Genomic DNA, 19,751 nt, shown 5'->3' with positions numbered 1-19,751 from the left:
CCAACATCTGAGTGTGTTTACTTAGTGATGTGACTGAAGAATGAGCTGAGGTCTAACCCTGCTTCACAGAAGGCTAGAGCGTAGAACTGTACTACTGAACTCAGGCATGCTCTTCCTCAAGAAAAGCCACTACTGGTTCACATCTACCTAGATTTAAGACATGGACTAAGCTAATTTCTTGGAAACTGAGTCACTAAGTGGCACTGGGTCCAATACTCAGAGAGGACTTCTCTGCCTTCTGTCTATTCCCCAGCTGGTCAGCTGCCCCTGGAGACAAGCTTGGTCATCCTCATCCTCTTTTACTCTAGGCTCAGGTGCTGTCCTTTTGATCCTCCGACGATAATGAGTTAGACAAGGGGTAAAGTCCTTCCTTAGTCTAAGTCACATGCTCTGGACCAAATTCCAAGAATGTTCTGCCCAAGGAATTCACCCAAGAATATGCCAACACAGCAGCTTCCTGGCCACCTTTGATAGTATTCTACCCCCTTGGAGGCCAGTAAGTCTAACAGAAGAGGTGGGGGTTCTACGTTAGAGGCAAAGTATCTTACTGTATTATTTGTGGTGCTGTGGGCATCCGAAATGTTCACAGCAGTCGCCCTCTTCCCCAAGACTCACAAGAATAAGGTGGGTGATCAGTGGGTATGTTACAGAGGAGAAACACAGAGCTTGGGGAATCAATGGTTTTAAGTGCTATACAAGCCTCCTCATTGTTGGAACAAAGATCTCATCTCCCATGGTTGCTTAGTATAATATGTGGTGGTTTGAAAGGAAATGGCCCCCAAAGGGAGTGGCACTAATAAGAGGTGTGGCCTTGTTAGAGGAAGTGCATCACTGGGGGCGGGCTTTGAGAGTTTGAGATCTCAGCGCTGACTGTCAGCTGACTTCCTGCTGTCTCCATGATGTAGCACACATAGCTCCGGCACCACGTCCGCCTGCACGCCACCGTGCTCCCCATCATGACCATACTGGACTGAACCTCTAAAACTGTAAGCAAGCCAGCCCAATTAAATGTTTTCTTTATATGAGTTGTCACGGTCATGGTGTCTCTTCACAGCAGCAGAAAACCAAACTAAGACAAAATACCACTCCTTGAAAATGGTAAAAATGTTGGTGCTCTTAAAATCTTACCAGAGTATCCAGAGAGATACAAACAGTAGACTGCTGGGTTGAACAGTGTCGCTTTAAAGGACATGGAAAAGTCCTAACCCCCTAATATCTGTGAATGTGACTGTATTTGAATATCAGAACTTTGCAAATCTAATTAAGAGTCTTAAAATGAGATCAGCTTAGGATGGCTTAGAATAGCTGCCAAAAGGAAGGCAGATCTGGTGAAAGAAGAGAGGCCACTAGACAACAACATTAAGCCCTGCTAACATCCAGAAGACAGAAACTAGGAACAGCTCTCCCCAAGATCCCAGACAGACCCAGCACCAGTGACAACTGAAGCTCCAACTCTCCATCCCCAAAGTATGAAAACAAATTTCTGTTGTTTTCAGTTTCCAAGTTATGGTGGCTTGCAATGGTAGCCCTGGGAAGCCGTGACTCCTGGGTCAGGTGTCTCCTGATACTTCATTCTTCACTTGTACTGAGCTTTACACTCACACTGGCATTTCCTCTGCCTAAACTCACAATGATGTCAACCGCAGACTGAAGAAGTTACTAAGATTCCATGAAAACTCCCTTAACAGTATCAAAATTCCATGATGCCACCTAAATTCCCAGACATACAGCAGGATTTGGCTGTGTCCTTAATATTCTGACAAGCTTAGAAGAGCAATTACAAGCTTAAGGGGGAAAAATGTAGGTGTGGGGAGTGGAGGGCACTTGCCTAGCATGCATGAGGCCCTGGGTTCAATCTTTAGAATTAAAGTCTACTTGGCAGGGAAGCCAAGAAGATGGGCTGGACAGATGGCTCAGTACTGAAGAGCACTGGCTGCTCTTCCAGAGGACGAGATTCCACTTCCAGATGTCACCTAGTAAGCTCAGTGTGTGTCACTCCAGTTCCAGGCACCTGATGCACTCCGCTGGCCTCCACAGGCACCAGGCACAGATGTGCTGTACAGACACACATGCAGGCAAAACAGACATGCACATAAAATAGTCAGGTCCTTTGCTGTTATTTTTAAGTCAGTGGACAGTCATTTGGCAGATATGAATAAGTAATGGTTGCCATGGAACATTATAAGGTATTTCCATATGTTTCATTGGAAGATCCAGCAATGTGCAGCTTTTTCCATTAAATATATACCTTCTTTGTATCAGGGGAGGGACATAATTAAGAAATACTAAATATGGATACCAAGAGAATCTCACAGAATTCATTCATTACAGACCACTGTCCTTACAGAAATTACAACTGTCTCTGTTTTAGCCAGATCACCTCTGTCAAGGGCTACAGAAGGCACTAGGAAAAAGTGCCCACAGCAGGGAAGTAGTGATGTATGCCTTTAATTCCAGCACTTAGGAGGCAGAAGCAGGCAGATCTGTGTGAGTTCACAGCCAGCCTGGTCAATAAATAAATAAAAAGTAAAAATGTAGGAAGAAAAAGAAGATGGGCCCCGTTAAGATCATGTTCAACTAACGTCACATATATTCCATGTACTGATCACTAGGAAGAATGGTGTTACAATTTGAGGGCAAATGTATAAAGGTTTAGCTGCCAGCTGATAGACTTCAGGTCACAGCATCCTGAGTGCCGCGGCTGGGGAAAGGAGGCTGGAGGGATAGAGAATGGTAATGTCTCCAACCCACTTTTCTTGGCATCTTTCTCTGCCTCCTAACTAGTTACTTTGCTCTCCTTAGACATATGTTGTCTCACCACTTACAAGCCCAGAAGCAAAAGAACAAAGTGACCATGAAAGCTCCGAAACAGAAAACCAAAAGTAGTCTTTCCCCCTTTTAAGCAGGTTTTCTCAACTAGCCTATAAGAGTGACAAAAAGTGACATGGAGGGGATCAGGAATTATCACAGCTGCTGGCCAAAGGGAGGCAGCTTTACTATCTGATGCCTGTTGATTCAAAACACAAGTATCAAGTCTTCAATTTATACCTACTTACTGGATTGAGAACAATTTCTGTGTTGGTCATTATGTTACAAAATAACTAAAAATACTTCTCGAAAAGTCCCAAGAAAGGACCTACGGAAGGTTTCCAGGAAGAGAACTTTCTCTACTGTTAAGGAAATCCATGACTGAAGAGAAAAGAAACTGAGATGAGGAGGGGGAAGAAGAGGCCAACCAGCATAGGGACATTTCTGAAAAGAATAAACCCCTGTGAGAAAGCCAGGGGCAAGACCTGGGGACGGACTCCCGCAGCTCTGCTCACACAGTAGATGAAGACATCCGGTGGGAGAGGACAGAGACTGATGCACAGGGATGGCGGTGGCCCTGACTAAATGACTTTTTTCAAAAAGTAGCTAAAACTTTTCAAAATAGGAAAAAAAATAGGTAAAATAGGAAGAAAGCAATTTTTTGAACTGTACAGTATTATTTTAAGCTGCTACTTCAAAACAGTAAAAGTTTTAATAAGTAAGTTTAATTTTCAAGTATGCATCTGAAACTATCAATTCTAATAATCTTTGCAGTGTTTTAATAGATACATGTTGGGGAATATTATTTTAAGGTATGTGACTTTTGTTTATGCTGCATATGTTTAACTCTGTGAAGCTGTAATTCCTTGCCTGTCTAAAACTCCTGATGGTCCTAATAAACAGCTGAATGGCCAATAGTGAGGCAGGAGCAAGGATAGGCGGGGCTGGCAGACAGAGTATAAATAGAAGAAGAGAGGTCAAGGAGTGAGCAAGACAGAACAAGGGGAAGAGGATGTCAGGGGCCACCCAGCCAGTCACAGAGTAAGAATGAAAGTAAGATACAGAGAAGAAAGTAAAGGAAAAAGCCCAGAGGCAAAAGGTAGTTGGGATAATTTAAGAAAAGCTGGCAAGAAACAAGCCAAGCTAAGGATGGCTGATTATAAGAAAGAATTAAGACTTCGTGTATGATTTATTTGGGAGCTGGGTGGTGGGTACCTCAAAAAGCCAAAAGAGTAAAAAAAAAAAATTGCAAAACAGATACATATAAACTAAATATGAAAAATATAAACTAAAATTTATAAATAAAGGTAACAATGGAGCTGGAAAGATGGCTCATCAGATAATGGAACCTGCAGCTCTTCCAGAGGACCTGGGTTCAATTCCCAGCACTCACATGACAGCTAACAACTGTAACTGCTGCCCTCTTCTGGCCTCCTCAGGCACCAGGCAGGCAGGCACAGTCATGTGGTGCACAGAAATACAATCAAGCAGAACATCCACAGGCATTTAATTAATTTTTTAAGCAGCCCTTAGGCCAGTGAGATGGTTCAGCAGGTAAAGGTATTTGCCTCCAAGTCTGATAATTTGAGTCTGATCCCCAGAACCTGCTGGGCAGAAGGAGACAGCTGACTCCTTGTGCCCTGCCCTCCACCAGCATTCAGCATGTGCATGCACACAGTTGTTTTGATATAGGCATCCCTATTATGAAACTCTAACGTGATATGCTAGAGACACACTGCTCTGCAGTTGTTATCCTTTCAAAAAATGTATAACCTCACACTAATCATGAGAAAGCACAGATCAAACCCAAATTAAACATTCCACAAAGAAACTGACCAGTAAGTGTCCTTCAAAAGCATCAACATCATGACAAACAAGAAAAGCCTGAAGAACCTCACAGCCTAGAGAAGACAGATAATGATGACGTATGGTGCAGAAGAAAGGATTTTAAAGGTTTCAGTCATTGGGAAAATAAGTTATGCTGATGCAAATATTATAGAATGCTTACATGCATTAAAGCATAACATAAGATCCCATATATGTCGAATTTTTGCTTTGTTGTCAGAGTCAAAAAAGGAAAAAGTAAAATTACTAGAGTCCTATCATGTCTGACAGGTGAGCATATGTACACACACAGACACACTTTTTTCTCAAGCTCCTTTTAAATAATACCAGATTTTAAACTAGAATATTACTTGTTACATAGTCCTTAACTCCATAAGCACTACTAATACTATAAATTATTAATTTGGAACAAATTAACATAGGAATTAATGTGGTTCGATGTTCTTTGAAGAAAATGTCTACGTGAGTATAATACTGTAATTCTTATTTTTCTAAGGGAAAGTAAATCAAATATTTAGTAAACACTAATGTGCTTCATTTTTAACTGTCACTCTTTAAAGATTTAATTAAGATTATAAGGGAAAATGTCTCTTGGCATATATGATCTTTGCTCAACTTTGAACATATGATTAGCTTACATAACAATTTACAAATCAGCTTTGCTCATGTATTATGAACAAACCACTCTCAAGAGTAAACATGTTTTCTATGCAAACAGGAAAGAGCAAAGTAATGATTTTTCTTGGAAATATGATTTTTATATGTACAAAAATTTAAATTTTTGGAATACCTAAATTTTTCCCCTAAACATTGTTGTCACGAATCCGTTTGATTTTATATTTACAAAAAGGGCTGGAAATGTATCTCAGATGGTGCATTCCTAAAGCCCTTGGTAAAATCCCCAGTAACCCCTAAGTGGAGGGGAGACAGAAGGATCAGTAGAAGGGCTACATGGTAACAAGCTGAAAAGAAGGAAGGGATGGGAGAGAAGTGAAAAGATTAAGCTGAAATGTATCTGATACATGTAACTTAGGTGAATAATTTAGCAGCGCAGTACAGTGAGGAATGTCAGTGGAGACAGCAGGATTAACAGAACTGCAGCTCACAGCTGCTGATCAGCTTCTCGGGAGAGCGCTGAGCCATGCTGCTAACCCAAGAAAAGATAAAATACAAAGTCTGAAATCCAGTTCCTACTGAATGCATATTGCTTTTCTATTACTGTAAAGCTGGAAAACTGTAGGCCACATAATGGTAAGTACATCTAGGAAAAAAAAAAAAGGTATCCTACAATCGAAATCCATTCTCTGAGTTTGTACAATCCAACCTCTGGTAAAAAGTCAAAACATGCAAGATAAAATATCCCAAGTGCTCAAGTAGCAAAGGCATCATCCTGCTTTGTCACCTCACCCACGAGAGCTTTCCTAACACCACTTCAACTATTTCCCACTATCTCCATTCCGTTCCAACACTGCCTGCCCCCCAGTGTGTAGTCACTTGTTTGCTGGTTTATTATCGGTATCTAGTAAGAAAATGAACTTGTGTCATTGTATCGTCAGTAATTAGCAGAGCACTCAGAAAGTAATAAGCAAATGTGTCGGTCTAGAGCTCAGGAGAAAGGCCCAGGGTGGAGAAAACATGATAATCTACCAGGAAATTGGGTAAATCACCAGGGGGAAGCGGGAAGAGCTTGAAGGGGAAGAGGACTTAGAATCAGTACTCTGGAGAAATGAAGGGATCTCTGCAGGTGTCAGGCAGGCAGGAACGCAAACTGCAAGGAGGCGAGGATGAAAACTTGGTTTAGATCGACTTCAGCAACCTGGATCAAGGCTCTGGGGAGTCTAAAGCCAGGTGGTTTAGTTCCAAGTTTAACCACAGTATAATTTGGGAAAAGGTTTCCCAGTGCGATACAATCCCTGCGTTATTACATCAAAATTTGATTCAGGATCTGTGTCATTTCTTCCAAGAAGATGGGTTCTAGAGACAGGTTACCTCGACTAGCTTGAGGGCCTAAGGAAGCAGCTGGCCGGGTCTTGGTCACACAAAGAGCACAGAGGTTACTTGGGATATTAACCACATCTGTTCCTGACTGTAGGTTATTGGTGGAGCCTCTGGCTATACAGATAATAAGGGTTACTTACACTATTAGATATCTCTGGTCCTGGCTGTGGGACCTCTGTGGGCTCTTGGGGAGCCTCTGGCTGTTAACGGTCATTTAGACTGCTAGCCACCTCTGGCCCCGGCTGTAGGAGTTTGATCTGGCCTGACTCAACAGATAACACAAATAACCAGGCTATTAATCACCTCCAATTCCCAGCCTTCTGGATGGAAGAACGGTTTTTACATTTTTTTTTCATTGAGAAGACAATCCTACATGCTTAACACTCCTGGTTATGGGCTGAAGGACCTCCATGCTCCCAACAGAGAGGCCCAACATTTAGAGTTTGAAAAGGATAGGCCAAGGAGACTGGGCCAAATAAGTCATCTAAATCCAAGGGGAACTAAAGAAAGAGTGTGTGAAAGAGTGTATCCAGAATACTGCCAGCTGATCTACTATGTAATACGGCAACGATCCACTGGGTTTTATCTCTTGAATGTTATTGGTTGTTATACTGAAAGCCATTGCAGGGCAACTATCTGATCTGATGGCGAACTGCAGAGTGATTATAAGCTAGGGAAGTAGAGACAAGTTTTAGTTAGGATCCAAAGTATATTGCCAAGCACACCCCTTCCAAGTGTCAATATGTCAACTTATGGCGTTACTGAGGAGGTGGGGATGAGTGGAAGAAAGTTAGGTCATCTGGTAAATGCCTTGAGAGGGACATTGGGCATCCGGCCCCTTTCTATAGGCCTCCTCTATTCTTTGCCCAATGACCTATGCAGGACCGCAGGCCCAACACAACCCACCAAGCTATGGGCTACAAACTCTGAAACCCTGAACCCAAATAAAGTTTCTCCTTCTAAGCTGAATACCTCAGGTACTAAAATAAGAGAAGACTGACCAGTATCTAATGATTAAAAAGGACACCAGAGATGGGTGACAGCTGAAGACCTTTCAGAAACTAGGGACATCAGTCCAAGCGGCAAGGACGATGTTTCTTAAATTCTGCGAATGAATACGCAGGAGGAACAAATCACACAGCTGAAGCACACCTGAGATAGCCCCCAAAGAATAACCAGCTATGTTGTTAACAGTCGGCATGGGTTCTCATTGTCCACCCAAGAAACTCTCTGCATGAACCCATAAGTACCCAGCTAGGGCGAGACCATGATTTCTTTCTTTCTCACTGCATTTCTAGTACCCAGAAATGCCAGCATGCAGCAGACACACAGAAATTCACTTAAAAAAAAAAAATCTCATATAGTCCAGGCTACCCTACAACTTGCTAGATAGCTGAGAATGACCTTTAATTTCTGACCTCTCTGCCTCTACTTCCCAAGTACTCAGCTAACAAACCCGGTTTTCAGTAAGCACTGCTAAAAATAAATTCAAAATTCTCAATCCACGCAATCGTTTTGTTTATTCTCCTCCTCCGATTCATTTCATGATGGCCAGCCCACTTAAGCATCGTTAAGTATTAACGTCATTAGGCCTCGAGAGTTCCATGTATTAAAGACTCTTAAATTTCTTGAGAAAAAAAAAAAACCTAACTCTTGCAGGGCTTAGTGGTGCACGCTTTAAATCATACACTCACTCGGGAGGCAGAGGCAGGCAGATCTAAAGTGAGTTCGAGCCCAGCCTGATCTCTAAAGCGAATTGCGGGACAGCCAGGGCTCTGTTACAAAGAGAAACCCAAACAAACAAGCAAACAAAGAACTAAGTCTTGCAGAAAGTCAAGTTAAATAATCATGGCCCTGGGTGAAAGACTTCTTGCAGCGACAGGCGCGCGAAGTCCGCCTGGGCGGCAGAGGGCGCCGCAGCTCCCGGACCCGCGCTCACCTGCAGCGGCTGCACTCGGGCCTGCGCTCGGCGCGCTCCACCGGCAGTCCCCATAGCCCGTCGGCGCCCGCACCGTCCCCCTCTGCGCCCGCGGGAGCCGCCATTGGCGCTGCGCTGCCCTCCGGCCGCTCCTCTTCGTCCCGCGTCGGCGACCCCGAGGCCCCAGGAGGCCGAGGCACGAACGCCGCGAGCGTGCGCGCCTCTTCCTGCGGCTCCATGGCTCGTTTTGCAGTCAGGCCGTCGCATTGAGGGAGCGCCGCCGCCGGAGGGCGCCACGCGCTGAAGAAAGCGATCTGCGCCACGCACGCACGTCACGTAAGGGGCGGGCCTCAGAGGTGCCGTGAGGTCCCGCCCCGTTGCAGAAAGGAAGGAGCCCATTGGTCAGTGCGGGGGGTGCCTCACTTATAGGCAGGAAGGAAGGCGTGGCAATGTGGTTATGCTAGTAAGTATAGCTTTCCTGGGACAGGTAAAGGAGTCATCGCCAGAAACCACCTAGATCCCGAACTTCAGCGTCGTTCTCTGTATTTAAAGAATAATGTGAAATTCTAGGCTGCAGTGCCTGATTCTAGGACGTGTGCGTGCTCAACCCTACGACACCTCGCGCCCGTAATGGACAAAAGCTGCGAAGGAGCTGTTGGAACCGCTGAAAACTGGTCCAGGGACTGCTCCAGTATGAACTCGGAACTCCTGTGTCCCGTGCCTTGTTCACATTTGACACCGTATGATCCCAGTGCTGTGTTTACCCAAACCGCCTGGAACCGAACAGTGGTTACGATACACATTGTGTGGTTGAGAAAACACCACACAAGCACTACCTTAACGATTTTCACAACTCTAGATAACAGAAGAACGCCTGGTAGCTCAGTTTTTAAAAGCTGTAGCAGAGGTAGAAATGTTGCTTGCAAAAAAAAGTGAGTGACTGTATTTCTTAATGTAATCTTAATTCTAATTAATTCTTAATTCTAACTGTACATTTAAACAGAAGACGAGGTTTTCATCAGTCCTCTTGAGTTATTTTGCAGTAACGGCTGCCTTGATGCTCTGCTCCTGAATTAATAGACTAGACCTAGCCAGGAACAGTAAAAAAAAGTCAATTTTGTATCTCCTATCGTTTATTTTAGCGTTAGATTTTCCAATCACCTTAAAATCAAATTGAGTAATATACAGGACTGTACTTTAAGGAACTCTTAATTCTTTTCACCCTGAAAACAGTATCTTTATTTTATATGGGGATAACCTGAAAAGAAGGGGACAGTCCACCTGGCGAATGAATGTAGTGTAGAAAAAACTGGCACGTTTGTGTTAAAATTATGATATGAATGAAACTCAGCAACTGTAGGAAGGAGGATGAATCAGAAAACAAAGAATTCCTGGCTACAGGTGTAGATGGGAGGACCAGCTATTTCTAACTGCTGAATTAAATTCTCTACTGACTAGGTTTAAACCAAAGGATGTTCCGGCTCTCTCATTTCAGGACGGAGAAAGTGCTAGCAGGTGGCGTAAGGTTTTTCTGCTGATCTCAGCAGATGACTGCTAACAGCCGGTGGCTTTCTCAATAAACCCACACCTGGTCCCTAGCTCTGACCGTCGAAGAATGCAGAATCCAGCCATTCATCTGTGTCACCACCTCTGCCCCATTCAGGTCTCCATGTTTCTTGCGCAGTTTATTACCATTGCCAGGGACGAGTCCTGCTTCATCTCTATATTTGAAAGAAAAATCTCTACAATTCCATTTTCCCAGAAGTTAACTAGAATAAAAGATTAAATACTTAATAAACAAGCACATAAACCTCTCAGGGGCTGGCATAGGGTTAGCTGACATGTGTCCTTTGCATGGGCTAGACCTGGGATTCCTCAGCAACACATTGAAACGAAACAAGCTAATTATTAAATCTTTTCCATGATGCCCTCAGGGAAGTGGAATATACGCCCTTATGCCTGTCTTTTCAAACCCTGACCTGGAGCACCTTGAGGAAACCCATGTGTTTAGTGACCACCGTGGAGCTCACAAAGGTAACACAAGTCTAGCAGTAACCTGCTTGGGAAAGGCTAGGACCAAAGTGGTTGTTTGAATGAGAATGGTCCCCAGAGGCTCATATTAATCATATATAATCATAGGATTAGGCATCAGAAAGTCACACTACTTAAGAAGGATTGGCATGTATGACCTTGTTGGAGGAGGTGTGGCCTTGCTGGAGAAAGCCATCTAGGGGTGGGCTTTGAGGCTTCAAAAGTCCACACCAGGCTCCCTTCTCTCTCTTCCTGAGGCCAGGGTCAGGATTAGCACTCTCGGCTTCAGTTCAGTGCCGTGGATGCAGCAGCCATACGTCCTGTCATGCTGATAATGGACTAAACCTTTGAAACTGTAAGCAAGCTACCCTTCCTTTGTAAGAATCATGGTGTCTCTTCACAACAATAGAACAGTAACTAAGACAGGAAATAAAATGTCTCTTAAAGAGAAACAATTTACTAGGGGCAGTAACTTCTCAGAGTTAACAGTGCAGTTAGGTGTTCATGATGCAGATAACCAGGATTTTATCTTTCTTCCCTTCACGAGTTTCTATGATAGGGCCTGTTTAAGTGTCAAGCAAGGGCCTCAGTAATGCCAAATATTACATACCCTGCCCATCCAGCGGAAGGAGGGGCCAACAGAGGATGAACTTTGATTCAAATAAAAATAAAGGCAGGGCATTTTGTTTTCTGCTGCAACAGATGGCCACAAAATGTGGTGGTGTAGTAAAACACGCCTTTTTTCTCCTGAACATCCCTAGGTCAGAGCTCTGACAAGGCTTTCATGCCAGGCTGCATTCCTTTGGAGGCTCAAAGACGGGGTGTGTTTCTTCCGTGGGTTGTTGGCAGGATTCAGTTCCTTGTGGTTATTTCCTTGCAGTGTTATCAGCTGGGCCCAGCTTCTAGAAGTTACTTGCATGGTAGGTTCAGAGCCCCCTTCCTTCATCTTAAAAGCCAGTAACTGTGGGCTGATTATTTTTCATCGTTCTAACTTTCCCTGCCTCTTCTGGAACTTCCCTCTCTGAAAAACCGTCTGCCTTTCTTTGCCACTTCTTCAACTTCAATAACTCAGGGAAATTTTGCTGTATTGAATTCAATTGGCAACTTTGATTCCATTCAACTATGTAGTGTTACATGCATAAACATGGCAGAGAGAAAATGTCATGGGAGCTAAAATTCTTTTCACCTTATATATGCTCACCAAATGTAGTAGTTTCATATTCATACAAACTGCATGTGAAAAATGAAATTTAGGGGCTGGAGAGATGGCTCAATGGTTAGGAGCACTGGCTGCTCTTCTAGAGGCCCTAGGTTCAATTCCCAGCACCACATGACAGCTCACAACTGTCTGTAACCCCAGTTCCAGACCATCCATCACCCTCACATGGACATGCATGCAGGCAAAACACCAATGCACATAAAATAAAAATAAATAAATAAATCATTATTTTTAAAATATTTAGATTACATGCAGCCACTGAATGTCAAGATGTCACGCTTTTCACGTGGCTTACAAGCACTGTACATAAAAACTATGTAAACAGTGTTCTGAGAAGAACATGGAACATGCATAAAGACACAAGATCTAATAACCCTCTAAGCAGTACCAGTATTGTACCAGAAGGACAATTGCTGTTGATTCCATCCTGATGCTCTGATGCTCTGATGCCCTTTCCATATTACATGTGCGAAAGACGCTTCCTGTCAATTCCTCCCTTTCTTGCTGACTGCACTTTCCTTGGTTCCCTGATGCTCTTTCCGTAAGAAATAGTTCTGATCTTTTCTATGTGAATTAGCAATGAATATGGTGATGCTTACATTTCTGCAGCTTCCTAAAGTCCATCTGCCATGACTGTGTTGACAAATTGGTCCTAAGTAACCTAGGCAATGATAGAGAGATGGTCCCCTTTTTCTTAAACCCCAGAGTCCCTGACACTTTGTTTCCTGTAGTATACGGTTGCTCTTGTCTTCTCAGAGTAAAGCCTTCCGGCACAGCTTCATGCACCAAGATCTAATAGTCCGTTTCCTCCTGAGTTACACCACTGTTATCAAGATTCTCTTTTGCCCTAAGTTTCTGATACTCCCTCTGTGGTGGTAGATATTGTCAACAGATCCACAGTCACCTAGGAGACAAATGTGTGGGCACCTGGGTCTGGTATTATCGACCGACTTACATGACGTCGAAAGACCTGCATGAGATAGGAATGGCGCCATGTCTTGGGCTGAGATGCTGAACTGAATGAAAAGGAGAAAGGGAGCTGAGCACAACCACTCGTCTCTCTATGTCCCGTGTCTGAAATGTGTCCAGTTGTCACCCTGTCTTCCCCATGACGAGCTGGACCTTCATGCTGTGAGCCACAGTAAACTCATCCTGAAGTTGCTCATGTTAGATTTTTGTCACAGTGATGAGAAGGTCAACAAAACAATCTCTACACAGAGCGGCCCCATTCCTCTGCTTGATTTTCCTTGTAGGTCTGCTCTAATTTCCTGCCTGTGTGATTTTGCTCTAAAGTTTGTTGGAAATTCTATGCTACAAACACTTGGAAATTTAATGCCTTTTGCTCACAGATGTAATTTTCAACGTTTGCCTACAGGATTTCATGTATCCTATATGATTGGATTTATGGGGGAGCGTGTTTATTTGCTTGAAGAGTTCTTGTTTTGTTTGTTTGATTGCTAAATCACTTAGCCTTGTAACAATAGAAGCATGTTTTTCTATTTTGAAGTAACTATCTTTGAGTGAATAACTTAATAGTTAAATAAGTAACAATTTACATGAAATAAAAGTCGATTGTGTCATTACAAACAGCTTCTCATAGACCATGGTGGGAAATGAAATGCAGTCTAAAGCAGGACGTTTCCAGCCTAATTTCCTTTGGGGTCACTTGAGAGCCTCAGAGCCTGTAGACATCAACACTCCCAGGAATTCTGCCTCCAGTTCGAAGTGAGAACCACTGAAAGGTCATTTGCAGAAAGGTCAGCACCATGCAGGAAGTTTGCACTGCCCAGCATCAAACCTACAAGGTTTTCGCCGTACCAGCCTGTCTTGGGGTGATTCTAATCCTCTGTGAGGCATTCATAATTATTCAGTATATCTTAAGTCCTAACCTGATTAAACAGAATCTGCCACTCCTTATGTGATCAAGGGGAGCACGAAGGCTGTGAACTGTTGGAATTTACTTAAGGTAACCAGGTTTTTCTGCCAGAAAAGAACTGAGGTTTCATTTTAAAAGAGAGAGAGAGAGAGAGAGAGAGAGAGAGAGAGAGAGAGAGGTTGTTGGTCTTGGGTTTCTAGCTTATGAAGGCAATAGTTATTGCTTCAAGGATAGTAAATGAATGGTCAGTTTCCTTGTTGTCTTGCTTGCTTGCTTATTTTCTGAGGCAGAATTGTCCTATGTAGCCAAGGCTACCCAGGAGCTGAGATTCTAGTTTTAGCCTCCACTCCTGCCTAATATGCTGTGTTTTGTTTTTGCTTGTGTTTGAAAACACCACCGTGGGGAATTTTACCAGAGTAGAAATCACTTACCAGAATCTCTTCTTTCTCTCATTTTCAGAGCACATAAAGGGTCGATATTTGGTTTAACTGAACAGGACAAGTTCACTGATATGCTAAAATTTTGGTAGAAGATTCATACTGTAATTATCTAAAAAGACAAGAAAATAGACATGCTTTTTCTATAGTATATCTGTTTCATGCCAAACTGTTTATGTATGCGTGAGTGGAGATAACAAAGCACGTAAGATTGGATGTAGAAATAGATAGCAGAATGCAAAAAGGCATTCCAGAGATCGGTAAAACAAATCAATATCACTCTTTCCGAAGACTTTTCATTGAAAATATATTTTGTTATCATATAATGGATCTCATACTGCTATCTTAAAATTAATGAGTATAGAAATTTCCTTTGCAATTTCTGATACTGTAAATATCAGTAGGTAACAACCCACACAAAGATTCCTTTTGTTGTGAAGTTCTGAAAGCAAAAACATGGGAAATTCCTGGTCTAGAAGCATTCTCAGAGAGTCCAATACTGTAAAAGAGGTGGAGGACCAACAGCCACCACTGAGTGAGCATAGGAAAAACTGCAGGCCCGTCTGTAACCACATTCAGTGGAGCTAGCTAATAAAATGATTCTCTTTTCTAAAGCACTAGTTTCCACTACCAGATCGTTCTCCTCAAACCGAGTAGTTTATCGCTTCTTGATTCTAGAAAGAAAGCGGGTCAGCTCTTCTCAACAGTTCTCGTGAGACTTCACACTTAGAGTCTATCTCTACTGTGTTGGCTACTTTTATGATAACCTGACATAATCGAGAGTCATTTGGGGAAAGGGAACCTCGCCTGAGAAAATGCCTCCATCCTATGGGCCTATAGGCAAGTCTGTAGAGCATTTGCTTGATTGTTGAGTGATGTGGGAGGACCTAGCCAGCCCACTGTGGGTGGTGCCATCCCTGGGAAGTTGGGCCTTGGATATATAAGAAATCAAGCTGAGTGAGCCAGCGGTAAGAACCAGGTAAGCAATGTTAGCCCATGATCTCTACTTTAGTTCCTGCCCTGATTTCTTTCAATGAAGTATACGATGAAATAAACCCTCTCCTCCCCTAGCTGCTTTTGGTCAGCATGCTTTATCACAGTAATAGAACCCTAAAAAATAAGACATTTCCTAAACTTCAAAACATTATACAAACCTGCAAGTGGAAGGGATTCATCAAATACAATAAATCTGTACATATCACCATGGAAACACAAGAAATACGAAAAAAATAACAAAGTAACAAGACCCCTCCAAAAGCTCTTAACTTTCCTGTAACTGATCAAAAGCTATCAAAGTAGATGAAAGGCCAGATCAAGAATTGAGGAATTAATTATTTTCACGATCAGCAACTTCAAAGAGAATACAAATAGCTAGACGAATTACTATAAAACAGTAATTCAAGCAAGACAGAGATCTGTGCAAAGGAAGAAACAAATGCTGGAAATGAAATTTCAATATGTAAAGAAAAAGCCTTAGTTGAGGGTCTAGAGAGTGGCTTGGTAGCAAAGAACATGGGCCACACTGAACCTGGACCCAGGTGGGTCTCAGTCATCAGAGAAGCTTCCTCATGCAGTCTATGGGAACTAAAACAGAGACCCACACCAGGACACTGTGCAGGGAGTGAGAGACTTTGGACCACTCAGTCCTAAATTGGATGTCTTCATCAAACCCCACCCCTCCAGGCTCAGGGATCTATGCAAAGAAGAAAGCAGAAAGATGTTAAGAGTCAGAGGGGATGGATGACTCCAAGGAAACAGTTTCTTCCGGACACAGCAGGACTGATACACATCAGAACCCACAGAGACCGCGGCAGCATGCGTAAGACCCACATAAGTTCATGTCAGGTTGAATCCTAGTGCCAAGGGGGAAGCGGGTATGATCCATCTGAGAAGCTATCTCCCACTGGCAATGAATTGCAAAGGAAAAATAAATTTTCTCCAATAGACAAACTTAGTTCTCTGAAATAAACTCACTGAAATTCTCTTTGGGTATATAACCACACGTAAGAGCAGATCTCACGCCTGGCAGTGGATGGCCAACAAAGCAAACTCACTAATGTTTTTGTCTGTTGTTTGTTTGTCTCATATTGCTTTGTTTGGGCTTTTTTTCTATTTCATTGGCCTTTTGTTTATGTACTATGGCTTCTGATTTTGTGTTTTTATGGGTTTTGTGTGTGCGTGCGCGCTTTCTTGTACTTTTTCTGGTGTTTTATTTATTTTTCTGCTTTATTTGGGTTCATTTTTTATTTGCCTTTGTTCTCTAAAAGAGAGAGAAAGAAGATGTGGAGTTGAAGGAGAAGGTGTGGTAGACCTGGAAGGAGACACAGGAAGGGAAACCATGAACAAAAAATGTTCTATGAGTTTTCAATTAAAAGGGGGGAGGGGAAGCCAGGCATTGGTGGCACACTTGCTCCTCCTGCTGAGGAGCCAGGTTCTGCCCTGACTCCAGTTTCAGGAGATCTAATGCTCTCTTCTGGCTTCTATGGGAACCTGTATACCATGATGCACAAGCTTAGACTAGGTACACACACACAAACACAGAAGATAAAATACGTAAATCTTTAAAAATTTAATCGAAAGCTGTGTTGATCAAGTGGAGGGAAAAAGGAGATCAGGGAGTCTCTGGTTCGGGGTGTGGTGTCTAGCCTTATGAGGAAACAAGAGACTTATTAGTGAGGCTTATCGACATTATGTGAGAAAGAAGGCCTCTTCTCAGAAAGCCTTTTGTTAAATATAAAATCTTGTAGGATTTAATTTTGTCTCTTTTCCAGAAATTCAGGGCTTGGGTAAGTTTCAATACCATGGATCCCTTCTAGATAAAACTGCCTGTTGAGCAATTCCAGGGAACATTTTATTCTCTTCGCAGATAAGAGTGCATATGGCACTATTATAATTAAAATCAATCAATGAAACAAAATAGATGACTCTTGCAGAAGACATTGCAGTACATAAAACAAATAAATGATAAAGAATGTAAAAACCCATAAGTGAATCTTGCAGCAACTTCAGAAAAGCTGCAGACCCAGCATAGAGACAAGATTTTCTCCAGGTTAGTTCCACAAACTCCTGGGAGTACCTATTCTCAGTTCAGTGGTTTGGGCTGAAACTGAAGATACGAGCAGTCCTGAAGCAGGGTAAGAATTACTGATGCTTGGAGAGCTCTACATCCCCCAGCAGCTTCAGAAGAACTAGCAGACTCCAGGTGGGGCCAGATTTGGTGCTGGTTTAGGCTCCTGAGCACAGGGGAACTTTAGTATCTTACAGCTATTTTAGAATAGAAACTGCATGAATATTTCATTAGATTCAGAAAAGGGTTTTAACAAAGTCCATTGCCCTTTCATGTTAAAAGCCTCAAAGAATCAAGGGATATGTGGGCGTTATCTCGACATAATAAAGGCAATATACAACAAGCCCACAGCCAGTGTCTTGCTAATTAGAGAAAAGCACAAAGCATTTCCATTAAGCCTCAAGTTGAGAAAAGGATGCCCATTCTTTCCACTCCTGTCCAGTACAGTCCTTGAAGTCTCACCTTAAACAACAAAACTAGAGAAAGAGAGAGAGAGGATGCAAAAAGAAAGGACCTGGACAAAGTGGCTGATGTCATCAAACAGAGCATTTCGGCAGTCTCTGTGGATCTCTGGAAAAGAGAGCCACAAAGCCATCCTCAACTCCATAGTGAGTTCCAGATCATCCAGGGTTCCATAGTGAGATGCTGTCTGAAGAAAAAAAATGGGGAATATCCCTGTTTGATTTTCAGATTATATGGTTCTCTACATAGAATAGTCCACCAGAAAACTCCTACATTTGATGAACTCTTTCAGCAAAGTAATGGGATAAAAAGTTAATCCATAAAAGCCAACAGCCTTCGTGTATACCAATGGCAAACAAACTGAGGGGAGGAAAAAACAGAAACAATTCCATTCTCAATAGCCTCAAAAATCGTACTGAGTCTACCAAGGAAGGGAAAATGTATACGGTGCAAACTTCTGGTCACAGAAGAAACTGAGAAAACACCAGAGGATAGAAAGACGTCCCAAGCTCATAGATTCAGAAAACTAGGGTGAAACTGGCCGTATTACCAAAAATAATCTACAGATCCAGTGCAATCCTCATTAAGATTCCAGTGCACTTCTTCAAGGAAATTGAAAAACAAATCTTAAAACATATATGGAGACACAAAAGACCCAGGAGAAGCAAAGAAATCCTGAAAACTAAATGCTGCTGGAGGTATCACCATCCCAGATTTCAAGTAATACTACAGAGCCAATGAAAACAGCATGGTACTGTCATAAAAATAGACAACGTAGACAATGGCATAGATTTAAGCCCACCATCCTACGGCCATCTGATTTTTGGTGTATGATGTCATTCCATTCTGATGATTCTCTGCTTTTTTTTTTTTTTTTTTTTTTTTTGGTCCAGATGACCTGTCTATTGGAGAGGATTGAAGATAGTATTACTGGATATCAATCTGCACCTTCAATTCCAGCACTAGTAAACTTTTTATGAAATTGGGTGCATCAGAGTTTGTTGCATATGTATGAAGGGTAGGAACGTGTTCTTGGCTAATTATTCCCTTTATTAGAATAAAGTATCTTCTTTATCTCTTTAGCTAAGTGGAATTTAATTTTGTCAGACATTAGGATAGTGGCAGTTGGTTGCTTCCTTGATCCTGTTTGATTGGAGTACTTTTGTTCATCCTGTCTCGCTAAGGCTGTGCTAGGGGTTGGGAAAGGTGAATGGAGGAGGTGACGAGTCAGGCTCACCTGGTTAGACCCTGGCTCAAGTTGTGCAGGACCTGGCTGGGCAGAGAAGTTGAGTATAGTGTAAGAGAGGCCTTGACAAAAGACAAACAAGGCATGTCCTGGCTAGAGTCTGAAGGTTGAGCCTGCAAAAATAGGGGTGACCAGGCAAGGCTGGGGTGTTAGATGTGGGACTTAGGCTAGATCTGAAGAGTTGAGGAAGGTATATGACAGGAAGGGCCAGGTGGATTTGCAAGGCCCAACCATGATAAAGATTTGCAGTGTCTTCCTGGCAGAGAACTTGGAACATGGCTGTGAGGAGCTGAGAGGTTGGGAGCTGCTCTCTAGAGTAGATAGAAGCCCAACTCTTCTCATCTGCTTCCTCCAAAGCGAGAAGCCTTGTTAGGTCAAGAACTGTCACCATCCTATGCTTCCTATAGTTAACCCGGAAGTTAGCGAGGAGCCACAGAATGGTGCTGTAATTCTGCCTGAGACTTAAATATAAGAGTGTAAGCAATCGTCTGGGAATTCTAAAACCTTGGGGCTTCTCCATGATAATCATCTACTGCCAAATAGCTAAGGAAACTGAGGTCCAGACATTTGAGGTTACCAAAGAAGGGTCTGACAGCAGGCAGATGGAGCCAAGTCCCCTCTTCTTTTCCTTTATCCACAGAATAGCGCCATTAAATAATGAAGACAGAGCTCCTAGACCACTGAGGCAGAAGAGCGCCACAAGTTCAAAGCCAAACAGGGCTACCACAAAAAACCTAAATTAAAAAATAAATAAAAGATAAATGTGTGTCTGTGGTGGTGTTCTCTGAGGTACAGTTGGACCTAACGTTTGGAGAAATTAAAAGTGACCATCCTTTATTTAGAA

At 42.7% G+C, this 19,751-nt stretch overlaps 1 protein-coding gene across 3 annotated transcripts in view; it reads right to left on the bottom strand.

The window, feature by feature from the left end:
• Nucleotides 1-8,847, bottom strand: part of Dtwd2 (DTW motif tRNA-uridine aminocarboxypropyltransferase 2) — a 45,760-nt gene extending 36,913 nt beyond the window's left edge. Inside the window, exon 1 of one of the 3 annotated variants that reach the window (XM_085699880.2) lies at nucleotides 8,591-8,847. In XM_085699880.2, coding sequence (XP_085556006.2) covers nucleotides 8,591-8,808 — 218 coding nt within the window. In that variant the 5' untranslated portion in view covers nucleotides 8,809-8,847. The remainder of the gene's footprint in view (nucleotides 1-8,590) is intronic. The other 2 variants (XM_087896066.1, XM_085699878.2) reach the window with 2 other exon arrangements.
• Between the last annotated feature and the right edge of the window lie 10,904 nt (nucleotides 8,848-19,751).

Source organism: Myodes glareolus, chromosome 13, assembly GCF_982192425.1.
Source record: "Myodes glareolus chromosome 13, mMyoGla1.1, whole genome shotgun sequence".
Lineage (NCBI taxonomy): Eukaryota > Metazoa > Chordata > Mammalia > Rodentia > Cricetidae > Myodes > Myodes glareolus.
This window is presented reverse-complemented; position numbering and strand designations above follow the sequence as displayed.